Raw genomic sequence first — 17,267 nt, forward strand, 5'->3', positions numbered from 1 at the left:
CATAAAACTGGGCATCATGAAGCAGTTTGTTAAAGCCTTGGATAAAAATGGAACTTGCTTCCAATACCTCTGCACCCAGTTACCTTTTCTGCCAGGTGCCAAATTGAAAGAAGGCATATTTGTTGGACCTGAAATACAGAAATTGATTAAAGACAAGATGTTTTCAAGCACAATGACACAAGTTGAGAAAGAAGCATGGGTTGCATTCACGAATGTTGTTTCAGGATTTTTGGGAAAGAAGAAGGACCATGAACACTTTCCATTGAAGCTCCACTTTCTGCACTCACATTTACATTTTTTCCCACAGAATCTTGGTGATGTTAGTGAAGAACAAGGTGAACGATTTCACTACGACATAAATGGAGTAGGAATATTAGGGTCGATGGAATGCTGCAATGATTGCAGATTATTGTTGGTGTCTCAAGAGAGAAACAAATCAAAATGAAAAGAAAAGGTCAACGCGGCGGTCGTTTGCTACCAAAAGGACTAGATGCTCTGATGAAAAGCACACCAACATCAAGTAGAAGTAATTTACTTTATTTTGCGCACATTAAAACTATGTACGCCATTTTATGTGTTATTCTGTACAGAGTACTGTATTATACAATACGTGAATTCCCATGTTCACAATGTGAAAGAACTGTATGTGATAGGAGAAATTCATTAGCATTTTTGAAATCAGCATAGCAAAATTATTAAAAGTCACTCGTAACTCAGTAAACCCCAGAGAAAAAGTTTCAATTTGTGGACCTATGTAATTGTAATACTCAAAAATTGCATTTCGCATGTAAATTTATACTTCATTGCAACTTTTATCGGCAACAGTTAATCAGTCGATTATTAACAGATTATTTCATAACCGACTTTCGATATGCAAGAAACCAGAAATTTTACAATTTTTCCTTAAATAATTTTCAAGCAAATACAAGCACAATCTTTATTCTTTCAATCAGAATCCGATAAATATGCAGATGAATAAAGGCACATAGTCGATCTCACTTCATGCATTTTTCTAAGGATTAACTGATGATATACAGTCAACTAAGCAAAAATATTCTATACCTTATCCACAGTCTTTTTACAGTAATTTTATTAAAACGCAGGTTAAAATTTTGATGCCAAATATTTAGAAATAAAAAAATCAAATTTTAAATGAATATATAATTTTAATTTTATGCAAATAAATTTATTTTATGGGTAATTTTCATGCTAAGCATGATAATACTCCATGATAATATTTTGAGAATTATACAGTATACTTTAAATGTTCCTGCAATATGTTCATTCATACGGTAGTCAATGAATGAACATCCTTGTAACTCAATGGGGTGATTGTTTGCTTTGTTGGTAGATTTTGTTTTTTGTTTTTGTTTTAAATTTTTGCTTTTTTGAAGTGAAATTGACTTAAGTAAAAGAATATATATTGATTTTCATTCGGATAAAAATGAATGTTATCGCATTTGATAAGATGTCTGAAATAGCACAGTTAATTTTAGCAAAATAGTTTGGTTTGCTAACCTTTGCATTTGTTTTTATTTTTCTTTTTTCCTGTATTTTTACGTTTTTATATTTATTAAAGATATGTCTAATTTTTGAAGATGATATTTATTAAGATGATAAAGTAATTCCAATTTGATTTATTCGACTTCAAAGTTGCATTTTTTAGGTGACTGTGAATTCGAGATATTTCTTCCATTCTAAAATTGATCTCTTGCAGCTATGAACAGGTATGTTTTCGGCTTGATGTTTTTGTAAGGTTTCAGTCAGTGATGATTCTAAAGCGAAGTATTTTTGAATAATTTTATCATATATAACATTGTTGTGATGTGTTTTAATTTTTCTGTCGCTTTTGCTGCTGTTGTAAAGAAGTTTAGTATTTCAAGTATACCGTTGTTATGCATGGCTGTTTTGTTTACTTTTATACTTTATTGTTCTTAAAGTACATTCACATTATTTATTAATATATTTTTGCAAAAATATTGCTTTTGAAAATGTTAATCGGTTATTTATGTAAATAGCAACAGTGAAATTTGCGTTGAAGAGCAGGCGGAAAAGGTGGACGAGGATAGCGAAATCGAAGAGGGTCTTTTGGAGGATTCTCCTGTACATTTTCAGGATGAAGAAGCGTCCGAAAATGGTGGTGCAACCAATGATACAAACAGCGCCGCAAATTTTGAAGATTCCGTTGCTACTGGCGATCGCGTGTTGAAAGCAAAAGAGGATTCGGATGAAGATTCTCATAGAGGAAAACGAAAAGATCAAAAAGAAAAAAAGCGGAAATTGAAGGTTTTTCCAAACACGTATACTTATGAATCTATTACAAATGAAAAGCAGCATAATAATCAGTATGACCGAGAAAAGTCGAAGAAAAAACAAAGTTGTGGCAGTGAAAAGAAGACGACGAAAAGACAGGGCGAGTCCCATGACCACAATCGACGTTCAAAGGAAAAAGATAAAGAGTCTTCTTCTAGGTCGCGTAAACGACGGCATAGCAACGAGAAAAGTGACAAAAACGAAAAGTCGAAAGACAACAGTAAACATTTTAATAAATATAATTTAAGCAGTGAAATCATGATCTGCATTTTTGTTTTATAGGCAAACGTTTGAAAGAATCAAAGAAATCATCAGAAGAGAAGTGAAAAAGAAAAACGTCGATTTGTCTGTGCATTTTGAATACAGTGGATTTTCATTTGTAGAAAAAAGTCGGAACCAATTCCAGAAGACGAAAAGTTGGAAACCGAAGAAGACGCCGTGAAAGTGAAAAAGGAGCCTTTATCTTTGGAAGAATTGTTAGCTAAGAAAAAGGCCGAAGAGATGGCAGAAAATAAAGTAATGTTGTTTTGTATTATGTATTAAAATTTAAATTATAAAATATTGTTGAATTTGAACTTGTTTGAATATGCTGAAGTTTGGAACTGAACTACTACGATTATTCATTTTTCGAAGCGACAAAAGTTTGCAAACTTTGTTTATTTGCTGTTAAATTTCTAGTGTAAATTTAAAATTTATTAAATTTTCAGCAGAGATAATTTTTTTTACTTTTTTTAAATTTTTATGGGCATGATTGATGATCACCTGAAGGATTGCTTATAACTGAATTGATGCCCTATTAAAGTAATTGTAAATGTATGTTTCTCAGTTGTGTATTTATTATTTATTGAGTTGCGATTGGAATTTTTTTTAAATATGAATTTTTGTTGAGATTTCAATTTGTATTTTCAATTGTACGAATTGCAGCCTGTATTCCAAAGTCGAGCTCAAAGAGAAGCTGAAGCATTGAAAAGGAGGCAGCAGCAGGTGGAAGAGATGAAGAAGAAAGCTGAAGAATTGAAAAAGCAGCGCAAGGGATTTTTGGAAACGGCCCGACGAGCGATCGGTCAGTGATTGATTGCATTTTTTTGCTTGGATAAAATTATCTTTTTTGTTGAATTGTTTTTTTTACCAATTGTAAAAGATCTCACAAAGTCACTATTGTGTAATGTTTGTTGTATTTCACTTGACCGCTGTAGTAATATTTTGCAGATCGAGATCGTTATGATCGAAGAGATTGGCGAGAAAATGAAAAACGTCAGCGGGATAAGGATTTGAAAAGGGACGTCGATCGTGACAGGGAGGTGATTGCAATAAAGGTAATTTGTGATTACTGACCCACGTCGATCAACTTGGTTTTGGCTTTTTCATTTTTATTATCCTTTCAGGAGCGCTATCTGGGATTAGCAATGAAAAAGCGAAAACGTTCTCGTCGATTGCATGAACGGAAATTTGTTTTCGACTGGGATGCAAATGAAGACACTTCCAATGATTACAACCCTCTTTATAAGGAAAAGCACGAAGTGCAGTTTTTTGGACGTGGTCATGTTGCGGGAATTGATTTGAAGACGCAAAAGAAGAATCAGTCTCAGTTTTATGGTGATTTGTTGAAAAAACGGCGTTCTGAAGCAGAAAAGCAGCAGGACGAGTATTATCACTACTACTCTTACTACTGTGATTGTTGTATTATTATTATTATTATTATTTAATATGCAGAAAGAATCAGAAACGCCTTTCTGCTAAAGAAGCTAAGCAGAAATGGGACGATCGACACTGGACGCAAAAGTCTCTCGAAGAAATGACCGACCGTGACTGGCGTATCTTTCGTGAAGATTACAATATTAGCATTAAAGGCGGAAATGTTCCAAAGCCTATTCGTTCTTGGTTAGAAGCTGGTTTTCCAACTGAAATTCTAGATGTCATCATGAAAATTGGTTATACAGTAAGTAATTGTTTAGTGGTTGCTTGTTTCTTTTTTCAATTAATAATTGTTCAGTTATTTCAATTTTATTTCCACGTAATGGGATAATTTTATTTAATGTGATTTGATTTGATTTGATCCGATCTGATCGTTTACTTATTGTCCAGGAACCGACTCCCATTCAACGCCAAGCTATTCCAATTGGACTTCAAAATCGTGATGTTATTGGTGTTGCTGAAACAGGTAGCGGCAAGACTGCTGCATTTTTGATACCGTTGCTTGTATGGCTGATGTCACTGCCAAAAATTGAAAGGTACACTGATGATGATGGTGGTGGTTTTGAATTTTTTGTTCTTTCTATTATTATTATTAAAAGTGTTTTGTTATGATCAAAAGGGAAGAAGATGTAGATCAAGGACCGTATGCAGTGATTATGGCGCCGACTAGAGAATTGGCACAGCAGATCGAAGAGGAGGCGAATAAGTTTGGCGGTCCACTTGGAGTGAGAACTGTTTCTGTGATCGGCGGATTGTCACGAGAAGAGCAAGGTTTCAAACTTCGAATGGGTTGTGAGGTGAAGAGGAAAATTTGCTTATATATATGTATCGATTTGATTTTGATTTTAATTTTTAGATTGTCATAGCTACACCCGGACGTCTTGTGGATGTTCTAGAGAATCGTTATTTAGTATTGAATCAGTGTACGTACGTTATATTGGACGAAGCGGACAAGATGTTGGATATGGGTTTTGAACCTTACGTTCAGAATATTTTATCTTACATGCCTGTAACAAATTTGAAACCTGATACCGAAGAAGCAGAGGATGAAAAAGCACTGTTGAACAATTTTTATTCGAAGAAAAAATTTAGACAGGTTAATAATAGTAGAGGAGATTTTTTCATTTATTATTTATTTATCAATTGTTATTTTGTATTGCCGGTGGATATGGATAATTTTAAATTATTTTCGGGAAAAATGCTGCAATTTGAAACAGAAGATAGTGAAACATTTTTATTGAAAAAAAGAATTTGTGTTATTACTTTATTGATAATGTTTGTTTTAACAGTTTATTAATAATAATGTTTTCTTATTCTAGACAGTGATGTTCACGGCTACGATGTCATCGGCCGTGGAACGATTGGCCAGAAATTATTTGCGTCGTCCGGCCGTAGTGTACATTGGTGCTATTGGCAAGCCTACCGAAAGGGTCGAACAGATAGTCTATATGGTTTCGGAAAGTGAAAAGCGGAAAAAGTTGGTTCAAATATTAGAAAAAGGCATCGAGCCGCCGATAATTATTTTCGTCAACCAGAAAAAAGGTGCCGATCTGCTTGCCAGAGGCCTGGAAAAGCTCGGGGTGAGAAAGTTGTGCTTGTTTCAGTTCAGCTTTATCATTTTGATATGGTTTTCTAATTTTCTCTAGTTTAATCCTTGTGCCCTTCATGGTGGTAAAGGTCAGGATGCGCGGGATTACGCGTTGGCAAGTTTGAAAGACGGCAGTAAGGATATTCTTGTGGCCACTGATGTGGCCGGCCGTGGTATTGATATAAAGGATGTGTCGTTGGTGTTGAACTACGACATGGCTAAAAGCATAGAAGATTATACGCATCGTATTGGTCGAACTGGAAGGGCTGGCAAATCCGGAAAAGCGATCACCTTCTTGACCAAAGAGGACAATCAAGTGTTTTACGATTTGAAGCAGCTGCTTTTGGAGAGTCCAGTGTCCAGCTGTCCAGCCGAATTGGCCAATCATCCGGACGCACAGAAAAAGCCAGGTCAATTTGTGGTGAAGAAACGAAAAGATGAAGTCGTTTTTCGTGCTTGATTGACGACAGACAAAGCAGTATGTGACAAATGTTGTACATGCATAATTTTTTTCAGTTGTATTAAAATTAAAATTAAAATTATTCTGTGTCTATAGTGTAAAAGTTTTATGAGTGTAAATTTTGTTTTTCAACTGAAATAGATTTAAAAAAAATTTTTTTTTTCTTTTCAAACGAAAGAAACATCATCAACTAGCAACCAAGTCCGATTTGGAGTTGGGATTTACAAGAAAAAAAGATGAAGATGATTCTTTTCATATTCATAATATGTATATGCATAGTGACAAAAAAACATGTCCCGAGATGATGAAAATTTATGTACGTACGCATGTAAGAAGGATTCTGCAACTGGGATCGAGGTTGCAAATATGTTTTCTACTGAATTCAAATCTATTTCATATTTCTGCTTTCTTTTTTCTATTTCAGTCTGTCAGTTGTTTTTTTTGTGTATGTTGTATTCAGTGAAAAAATATGCTGATCAACGTTCTGCTGAAGTTCGTTTTGATGACTGCGGTCTGAGGAGACTTCTTGTCCGAGATTGTCTTATGTCATTGGTTGTATTTGTAGTTGCTTGCCAAAGTGGTATGCTGCTGCGTCCAGAAGTGAAACATCTCGGATGTTCAACTATAGAAGCGTTCTACAACATAAAATTTAATTTAATATTTTTCTTCATTTTTGTTCAGTTTAATATTTATTACTTATCATCATCAATATATATGCAGAGAAAAACTGAGAGAAATATTTTTTCTTGTATTATTATTATTATTATTATTAATTATTCTATTGTGATATGTTTATTGTTTATACAAAGCATATTTATTGAACAGAGAGTAAGTAAGCTTGTGGTAGAGGAAATCTTATTATACTGTCAAGTTGGTAAAATCGCTTCACTGGGATAAATTTCAAACAATTTCGTTGCTATGCTATTATTATCTCTGTCTCTGAAGTGTAATTTTAAATTGGTAGTCATTTTAGCAAATTCATGTTCATTTGAATTATAAAAAAAAACAAACAAACCAGATTATGAATTTCTTCCAAATTGGCGTCAAATGTTCTGCTGTAGATGGGCTTTGCAATATCTTTGTCAATCCCGAAACCTGAAGCAGATGACGATGATGATGGCCGTTGATGAATATGCAAATCCATATGCTGCTGCAGTTCTTGATCGGACGACATTTCCACGTTTCTTGGCCGTTCATTACATAAACAGCCCTGTTCGCCGGTGGTCAGTTTACGGCAGTTTGCAGATTTGGGTGAACTGAGATTTTGTTCGCTCATCGAAAAATTCGGCCGAAACTGATTTCCACCCGGTATTGCGCAAGAATTTGGCTTTGATTGCACGTGTTCATGCTTTTTGAGAAGATTTAAAATTTGCTTAATGTCACTGTTCAGCTTGTTTTCGATGCGTACCAGATGTCTGCATGGGAAAAGAAGAAAATGTAAAAATAGGATTCCAAATTTATTATACAGTATCTGTATAAAATAGAAGATTACTTTTCTATTTCATCCAGGCGACTTTCAATAATCTCTTCTTTATTAGTATAGATTAAATTAGGTGTTTTAAAAGCGTCCGTCAAACCTGAAAATAGCTTTCACGAATTTTTTCTCAATAATTAAAATATTATTCAGCTGAAGAAAATGAACAAACTTGAACTTTTGTGGAAATGAAAAGTTTGCGACCCATCTACATCTACTACACCTTCTGCAGTGGCAAGCAATTTTCTCGGCGACACTGACGCACAAGGACTGCTGGCTTGATGATCTCTGTACAACAGATTTTGAACAGACTGTTGCTGCTCAGTGATCGATGTTCTGCCGGATACTCGACGCAACAGTGGAGTTGTTTCAGTTAAAGTTTTCACTGATTTTACAACCGGATTCATTTGCTTCATTGGAAAAGAGTCTGAAATTCAAATACAATTAATATTCATATTCACAAATGGGGAAAAAAATAATCAACTTACTCTCTCTGTTAGCATTTATCTCTTCAGATGAAAATTCCAAAACATTTTCCGGCAGTTTTTTCTGCTTTGTCAAGCTGCACATTCTACTCTCAGGCAAAGAGACATCGTCCAATTCTCTGTCGCAGGTAGCATTATTTTGGTCTTGGCTTATTAAATTCTGATAACAAGGTCTCCGCCGACGGAGATACACTCTTCCATCTGATTCATAACCTGCAGCTTCTGAGCAAAAAAGATGTTTATAATAATATAAAAAATACCCATACGTACGTAATAAAGTAAGAGTAAAAATTAATTTGAAAATTTAAATTATATCACATTAAAAGATAGATAGATATTAATAACAATAATAATATTATTATTATTTAACGAATACATCAGTACAATAGGCAAACAATTTACCGCCATTCCCAAATGGTCCTGGCTTAAACATGTATGAATGTGGATTGTATAAGGTAGTGAGCAATGCGGTAGAGGACTCCTCCTAAAATGGAAGTTTCAATGTGAAAATTAACTTTAAAATATTTCTGTTAATTTTGAACTAAAGTGTCATGAACTTCACAATAAAATTTCCTCCATTATTATGTATCAATTACGCATTTCGCGATTGTCAAAATTGTAAAAGCAAAATTGAAAAACTTTTTTAAATTAAACCAAATTACATCTCGCAAATCATAGGAAACGACAAGATTCTGGCAAAAAGGTTCCGCAAATTCTGGATACATATCAAGCACACAGAGAAGATCATCTCGAAATATTTTATGCAAATCGCAGTAGGTAAGTGCGCGTACATAGCTGGATGATTTTCCAACCGTAGAATGTAATAGAGGATTTTCACCAAAAATATCCTCCTTTCCTGAAAATAAAATCAACATTTTTCATGGATCGCATTGCAAGTTTTAAAATAAAAGTTCCTACGACGGTCGCCTTGCTCACCTAAAATAGACACTACCACATCGTCTTTTAGAATTTCCACCGATCCTCTTGCAATGAAATAAAGTGCAGTAAGAACGTCACCTTTGTAAACAAGCGTGTCACCAGGAGGAGCATGCGTAGTTCGGAATCTTAAAATACAGATGATTTGAATCAACGATTTTTGGAATACAAATCACAACCTTGATTTAAGTATTTAACTACCGCATGCTTAATGCTCGAAGACAACCGGGACTTGCTGCTTGGAACGCTGGACAGTTGTTGAGCAGCAGTCGATTCAAGTGAAGGCAAATGTCAGCCTGAAGGCACTCAGGAAATTGCTTCAATACCTGAACAATAATTTCTACATTAGACGACGTAGAATGGAATGGAAAGTTAAGCCAGAATTGACCATGTTCATATCAATCCCGTTTGTATACGTCCATGCATGTTGAAAAAATTCTTCGAGACGTTGACGAAGTGGATTTGGAACTTGATGAAATCGTATAAATTCTCTTAAACGATTCATCTCAATATGATATCGGGCAGTGCCAGAGTAGAGTCGTTGAATAATAGCCGAAACGTTTCCAAAAACGCTGGCATACATCAGTGCTGTAACGAATTGCAAATTAAACATACAGCATGCACTGAAACATCAAATGAATATATAAATATATATACAACACGGCACAAATCAATCGTGCAAAAAACGGTTTGTTTGCAATACGTTCGACTCCACATGCACTTTTAAACCAAACACATTCATTCATCAACTAAAAATATCAATTAAATAATGCAAATTAAAAATTAAAAAATGCAACAATGGATTACCAAATTAAATTTTCATAATAATATTTTTATAGTTGTTTTACATTTCAATTGAAACATAATTTAATGATGAAACAACATTTTTTTTCATATTTGTCTTGTTGTGAATAATGAAATAAATGAAATGTGTTCCAGGTGTAAAGGAAAATTTGTATTCAGTTTCTACATGCTCAATAATTAAAAAAAATTTTCATAATAGCGCAAATAGTTTGAAAATTAACAATAAAAGTTTTAAATAAATAAATAAAAATAATTTTTTAAGAAGTATGCAAGAAAGCTGATCAAACAGCGGGTTTACAGAGGGTTTAAGATTTGTCAACTTACACCCTAACGTCATAATGCAAATGGAATGTATCTTTTCATAATCAGTATTTGGTGCGATGTTTCCGAAGCCAACGCTTGTCAGCGTTGACATTATAAAGTAGAGAGAGCTCACATAACGTGAATGCATACTGGGTCCACCTTGGCTTGTTGAGTTGACAAAAGGAATGTGCATTTGCATTGCTAAATAAATAGAAAAATACCTGCGCATAGCATTTTACACACTAATAAATAATTTAACTAAGTATGAAAGATTTTCTCCTTTTAAAAAATTATCATCACATTTCATAAAATTTCATCTTTGTGAATCATAACACAGCATCCATATATATATATATATATATATATATATATATATATGGATATCCCATAGCAATATATGTTTTAAAACAAATTTTTATGTTAAACAAGCTAATAAAACTTGCTAACAGTTAACCATGCAACTAAAATCACGACAAGATGCGTTGCACAAAACAAAAGACGCAGCTTTTTCAATGCCATGGCAGTAAATGAGAATCAATTCGACAACACTTACATCCCAGAATCATCATAACTATGGTAAATATTTTCTCCGAGTCCGTTGTGGCGGACACGTTGCCAAAACCAATACTTGTGATGGTGCTGAGAGTAAAGTACAAAGCCGTCACGTAACGTGAACGCAGCGAAGGCCCGCCTGTCGATCCATTGTAAGGCGTTTGCAGATGATTTGCTGTAATCGTATTTTTATATTTCACAATTTCACTCACACAAATCACTTCGCAAATAGTAAATTTTTCATTGCTTGCTTTATCAATATTATTTAATCAACGTCAGCTAATTCAATTCTGTCTCTTGTAACAATAAAAAAATGCTTAATAATCCACAAACAACATTCTATCAAAAAGTTATCTGAAATTTTTATCTGATGAACCAGAGAAAAATTCATTCTTTCCCATGTTATAATAAAATTCAACTAACAGCCAACACAAAACATTTATAAGATTGAAATTTTTGCAGTAATTATATACAAACATTTGGATTAAATTAAATGAAATTAAATTAGTACTCCAATCAACTACCAAAAAACATAAAAGTTAGTTATATTTAAATTTTTCTCTTATAAAGTAATTTGAATTTTTTCTCCACTAAAATTTTTTGATTGCTTATATTGGACGAAGCTAATGTTTGAAATATAAACTATTTGAAATAACAGATTAGAGTTTGAAAAGGTTCAAAAATGTCTTCTTTGGAAATTAATCCTGAAAAATATGATGTTAAATATTTTTTTTAACATTTCAAGAATTATTGCTCTTCCATTAATGTCATATAAATAGCATTTTTTCAAAAAAAAAAATAGACCGTTGAGAACGTGCATACCTAAATGATGAAGCCACGTGATGTTGTTGTCGACGTATGGAAGTTCAGCAGACCCTATTGCATACCAAATACAGGCCAACCAATGTGCAATCAGAGCAAACGTAGCCATCAGTAGCAAAAGAACAGCTGCTCCATATTCAGAGTAGCGATCAAGCTTGCGACATACCCGTACTAAACGTAAAAGGCGTGCTGTTTTCAGAAGACCAATTAAAGTTGTGGTCTAAAGTGAAAAACTTTATAAAATTACCAATTTAAGCAACATTAAAATCAACTTCAACATATTATTATGTGATTTTAGAAATATAATTCAAACAAGGTCAGGAGTAGCTGTTGTTGATTTTTATAGAATCCGAAAATTTTCAAATAATGCAACTAGCAAATATAAAATGAATCGGTTTAATCATAGAAAGTGATGAAAATTGGAATATTGAATCATTGAATAAAAGTTACCTCATCAGAGTTTGCATTGAACAGTAATAAATCAAATGGTACAGCCGCGACAACGTCGATGATAAACCAACCTTTGAAGTAGTGAATAGCGATCTTTCCAGGATGACTAACCACTTCGTCATTATCGTTGATGTAAGTGGTGCGAAAGTTTATTATTATATCCACAATGAACATGATGTCAACAATCAGATCGACAACTTCCAAAGGATCATGATATTTATGTTGCCGTCTTGACACGCTTTCCTGAAGCAAAATTATTCACATTGAATTAATAACATATTTTTACAGAGTCTTTTACAAAAACGAACATAAACTGTTGAGTTTAATTATTCTAATTTAGATTAATATTGTTCTTTAAATAAAATGTTTCTGCTTAAAATAAATAAATAATATGTACGTATAGCTTACTGTTATTTATAATAAGTTAATAAATATTCTGTGCCCAATCTCAAGCAATAAGTTTCAAACATTGAATAAATCCTTTTATGAAAATATTTTCATTATTCCATATTCTCCATTTACCTTTTTTCATTATTATTTACTGATTACTAATAAGTAAAAGTTGAATAAATAACAAATAATGCAAATATTTGAATAAAAGTAACTGACCAATTTGATTTTTCAAATAAAAATCTTGAAGAAAATTTAAAAAAACTAAATTCAAACGTACACATAAAACGTGAATGAAAAAGTAACTTAAACTCGTTACGCTTAATACTCAGTGAAATTCACTTTTTCCCTAAATTATTGTTATCAAATTATTGTCAATCAAATTTAATTAATAAAAATTGAAAACACGCACGCACGCACGCACGCACGCACACACACATATATTTATTTATTTATATAATCATAGGAATTTCAAATTTCCAATGATAAAAAATTTTAACAAATTTATTAACTCTAGTATTAATCTTATTCATTTCTTTCTCTTATAATGCAACAAAATATTTTTTCTTTAAAAAACTCTTCAAATATTAAAATAAAAATACATTTTTATCAAAATTTCACTTTTTCACTACTACCAACTAACATTACACGAGATTGTATTTTCAAATGTTAATCTGAATTAAAATTGAAACATTAAACTGTATAATTTGAGAATTTAATAAACATTTTAAATTAAACACTATCACAACAATTACTCACTATTAATGCCATATATTTCACATAGTCCTATGCTTGAATTGCGGTGAACATGAATTACTTATTATTGCATTTGAAGTATTGTTCGAAAATATTTAAAACAATGATAAGCTAACAGACGAAATAAAATTGTCATATTATACTTTTTGACCTTTTCTGAAGTACTGACAAATAAAAAAACAAAATAATAAATAATAAACTGCATTAGTTCAATAATATATAAAGTTATTTTTACAATAAATGTACTGGTGAAGGAAAGCATTTTGCAAAGCATAAATGTAATGCATATAAAAAATCAACTGGATTAAATTAAAATTCAGAGCAATTAAAACGATTAGGCGATTCTTTTTGCCAACGAGAACAACACTGTGCTCAACGTGAATGAGAACAAGGTACTACAATTGAAAGTATAACATAGACGGATAAAAATTCTTTTCAGCCGGACAGCTACATTTCGAGTAGCCCTACTGCAAGCATGTTGGGCTCTATCCGACGATAGAAATGTTGAAAGCAAATTTGTTTATGCTAGCTCGATAGAAAAAATCAATAAACGCGTGCGTATTGGTTCTGTCCTTTCAACCGTCAAACATTGAATGTAATGGCCATGCGTTGCATGCAGGATGTGGTCCATTTTAACCTAATCTAATACGATGTATTAGGGTTGTTTAATTCTCCTCTCTACGAGTTGCATGTCTGTGAATGGAAGCAAAAACTGATTATGATTATTATTTATTAACCGGGCCCAGTGTGAATTATTCCGTTAAAAGAAAACCCTCACAAAGTGATGACAACACAACTGTAAGTGAAAATGCAATTTCAGCTCGTACAATTGCCGCAGCTGCCAACAATTAAGTGGCGATTAAATTTCAATTTCAAAAGAAAATTAAATTTTTAAACGTTGAAAACAACGTACACCCCCACAAACATCATTTCAATTCAATCACTTTTTCTTTTTGATTTTGAAAATTGAATTCAAATTCACGACAAGAACACCATTGAAAAAATTAGCCACAAATATTAAAAAGAAAAAGAAAAACATTATCTCAACTGCTATTTCGATTACTTTTCAATAATTATCATAGATAAAAATAATTTTGAATAAAACAAATGCTTCTTTATCTTATTATCGAGTAATTGCACGATAAAAAAACAGTGCCATTGTTCAGTTCAAATTGTGATTGATTTAGTATCAAAGAAGCTGCTTTATAATCATCGATGGTAAAATGGATTCTGATTCCCAAAGCAGTTTACAACTGTGAAATGGAATTTAATAATTATTTTGTGATGTAATTATTAAAAGATTGCAATTCGTGATTTATATTAAGGCATATTTTTTTTAAATGAAAGCCTTATTTGAAATTTTTGACGGATGCGGTGAAATTGAAGAAGCTTAAAGCTGTTTGTTTGTTTATTTCGAATTATTTATCGCATTATTTATGTGGATTGTTTGAAAATGAAACGAATTGATTTTCACAATTAAATTTCAAAAAGAAAAAACCAAAATCGAATGAGAAAATGGTGAAAAAAGTGACAAATTTTACAAGCATCAAACAGCAAGTAGCACGTTTTGAAAAAGGAAATAAATGCTCCTTTCTTTCTTTCAATGGTGGCACATTTTCTATTGCTTTTTCAATTTAATAATTTCTTTTTATATCAAATGTTCATTGCAAGTTTCTTTTTATTTAATTCAATTTCATCTCGATGAAATCTTTATTTTTGATCAATTAGTCACTTCACTCTAATTGACTTTACTTGATTAGATAGAATGAATTGCGTTCAGAAGTAACTTGCTTTCTCAAGTAAGTAAAGCTTTCTTATATTGTTGCTCAAAAGGGAATGCATTAATTTGTCCGTGCATCTTTGGTGAAAGTTAAATTGGCCATAAATTAGCATAGTGGACTTTCACAACTATTGGCATGGTAATTTCAAAAAAAGTTCCTTGAAAGCTCTCAAACTGTTGTTTAGTTACACAACCTTATGGTTGAGAAAATTTGCCCAACTACACACCAACAACAACTACAACTGCAGAGATTTTGTTGCGTGGATCAGAATCGTCTTTTTTATCCTGTTATCCTGCTTGGTAAAAATAATCTTCTTCTTCTTCTTCTTCTTCTTATTATTATTATTATTATTATTCTGCTTCTTCAAACAATGAATGAAATGCAAAAGCTTTCTGCATCAACTGACAGCGGACAATATGAATGAATGAGAGATGAATTTTTCACTGATGCATATATTGAAACACCGTTCCGTCTGCTGATAATTTATCACAACAATTCTTCTACGTACGTCAATTTTAAACCTTTTTACCCTACTGAATCATGCAATAATTAAAAAATCAACCACTGCGAAGCTGCGAAAATTTTTCCCTTTCTATTTTACCCCTTTCTGATGACAAATTTCTTCAATTCTTTGAAAATTTAACCAACCAAAATATTAATTATGAACACAAATGATTGTTTGAAACTGCTTGTTTTCTGTACAACGTATTTTAATAATTTAAATTGCATTGTAAATCGTCGCTTATGTAAAACTTATGTTGAACATTTTTCAAAACTATTCATACATGCGGTCAAATAATAAAACGTCTAAATATTTATTGGTTTTCTTTTCCATTTTCCCAAATAATATATTATCATATCAAGTTGCTGAACTGATGATAAAAGAAAAAACCACTGCAACCAAGCATTTAAATGAATTATTCAGTGATATCTGGAAAACTTACTAAAGAATATGCTGCTTCGTTAACGCATTCTACAAATGTTTCCAAATTTAATTTTTATCTTTATCGCAGATCACGTATATTTAGACAAGATGCATTAGCTGACGTCAAAGATTAAATTGCAAAAATCATCCTGATCGTTCTCGTTTGACTTCAACACTTCTATTTATTTATTTGTTTGTTTGTTTGTAAAGTTTTTTTCCTTTATATAATTAGTAATTTTGAAAGTCTCAGACGTAAGAAGAAATTAAAAATCAACACACTTCGTATTGGTAACAGATGTGTTTGAAAAATAGGAGTAAATTTTAAATTAAGTGATAACTGAAGATATTTATTCGAAAGTAAGTTGAACAATAACTTTACACGCATTATTGGTCTCATTTATTTAGCAGCGATTTTCAAGAAACAGTCTGGAAAATCGAGTAGCAGAAAAAAAAAATGTTTTCTAAGAGATTCAGCGAAAATTTGAACAAAGCCCTTCAGAATTTCGAAGCAAAAGGGAACTAATTTTTGAAAGCTAACAGAAAACAAAATACGACGCTCAGTTCGATTTGTTAAATTAAAATTTCTAAACATTGCACGTCATAAAGCAGCGGTTCGGCTATTTGAAAAGATAACTGACACGCTGCCCACAGTTGTAATGTTTTCACTGTATTGACCAAAAATGCCCCAGTGGAGTTCTAACAGTCGGAATGCTATCATCAGACATGCCAATTTCCTTTGGCAACTTACCGCAAATGTCGAATCTGCAAGGTTGGAATGATTCCCGTAGGACAAGCAGAAAAAGATGCATGTTCCTCTTGTCAGATATTAAATACATGCCGAATGGCAGATAACAAATGGCCTTATCACTTATGTATAAAACGTGACTTCCAAAAACTTCGGTATTTGTCAATAAAACAAACAATTTATAATATACATATAAAATACAATGCAATTCAATTCAATTATCCAGTAATTATTACAATAGAAGTGATTGCGTAATTTATTCTATGTTACTGATATAGATTTTTTTAACAAAAATTGTTTTACCTCTCTGAGCAAAAATGCGGCAACGTAGGGTGTAAATACGGCGGTATAGATTACTAACAACAATATGATCCAATCCCAAACTGCTTTGAAAGGTGAATAGTGCAAAATTGTACAGTGGTTAATGCGTGCAGGCTGCAGCTTGTGTTCCGGTAAAACATCAGCCCCTAATGATAGAACCTAAAACAAAGAAAAACAAATTCATCAAATGATGATCACTTATACAACAACAACAACAACAATAATAATAATAATAATAATAATAATAGTAACAGATCTATAAGAAGATTCAGTATTTATTACTCTTTTTATAATTCAACTGATGGTTGAAAAATAACAATTATAAAACACCTACTAAAGATCTGGATCTAAATGATTTGAGAGTTTGCGAAGAATGATGCTTTTGATGAGCTGCATAAGAAAGGGATTTCGGCGAGAAGCAATTTTGTTTGAATTGCCCCGCGTTTGCAATACTTTTACGACAACGA

At 32.3% G+C, this 17,267-nt stretch overlaps 2 protein-coding genes across 2 annotated transcripts; one reads left to right on the forward strand and one right to left on the reverse strand.

The window, feature by feature from the left end:
• The first annotated feature begins 16 nt into the window (after positions 1–16).
• Tsp_11329 (putative DEAD/DEAH box helicase) lies at positions 17–6,056 on the forward strand. The gene is made up of 14 exons (XM_003369996.1): positions 17–364; positions 406–526; positions 2,042–2,533; positions 2,596–2,635; positions 2,697–2,829; positions 3,238–3,376; positions 3,523–3,629; positions 3,699–3,901; positions 4,027–4,252; positions 4,399–4,512; positions 4,608–4,805; positions 4,865–5,104; positions 5,328–5,588; positions 5,655–6,056. Exons 1-14 carry the CDS (start codon positions 17–19, stop codon positions 6,054–6,056), a joined length of 3,024 nt encoding a protein of 1,007 aa, XP_003370044.1.
• Positions 6,057–8,596: 2,540 nt separating this feature from the next.
• Tsp_11330 (PotAssium voltage-gated channel protein eag) lies at positions 8,597–16,959 on the reverse strand (the record flags this gene model as incomplete). The annotated part of the gene is made up of 8 exons (XM_003369997.1): positions 8,597–8,871; positions 8,952–9,079; positions 9,153–9,277; positions 9,340–9,539; positions 10,612–10,785; positions 11,433–11,652; positions 11,883–12,125; positions 16,783–16,959. Coding segments are annotated over 8 exons (1,542 nt in total), but the record flags the coding sequence as incomplete, so codon positions are not given.
• Positions 16,960–17,267: the final 308 nt, after the last annotated feature.

Source organism: Trichinella spiralis (assembly GCF_000181795.1).
Source record: "Trichinella spiralis strain ISS 195 chromosome Unknown Scfld1356, whole genome shotgun sequence".
In the NCBI taxonomy this organism is placed as follows: domain Eukaryota; kingdom Metazoa; phylum Nematoda; class Enoplea; order Trichinellida; family Trichinellidae; genus Trichinella; species Trichinella spiralis.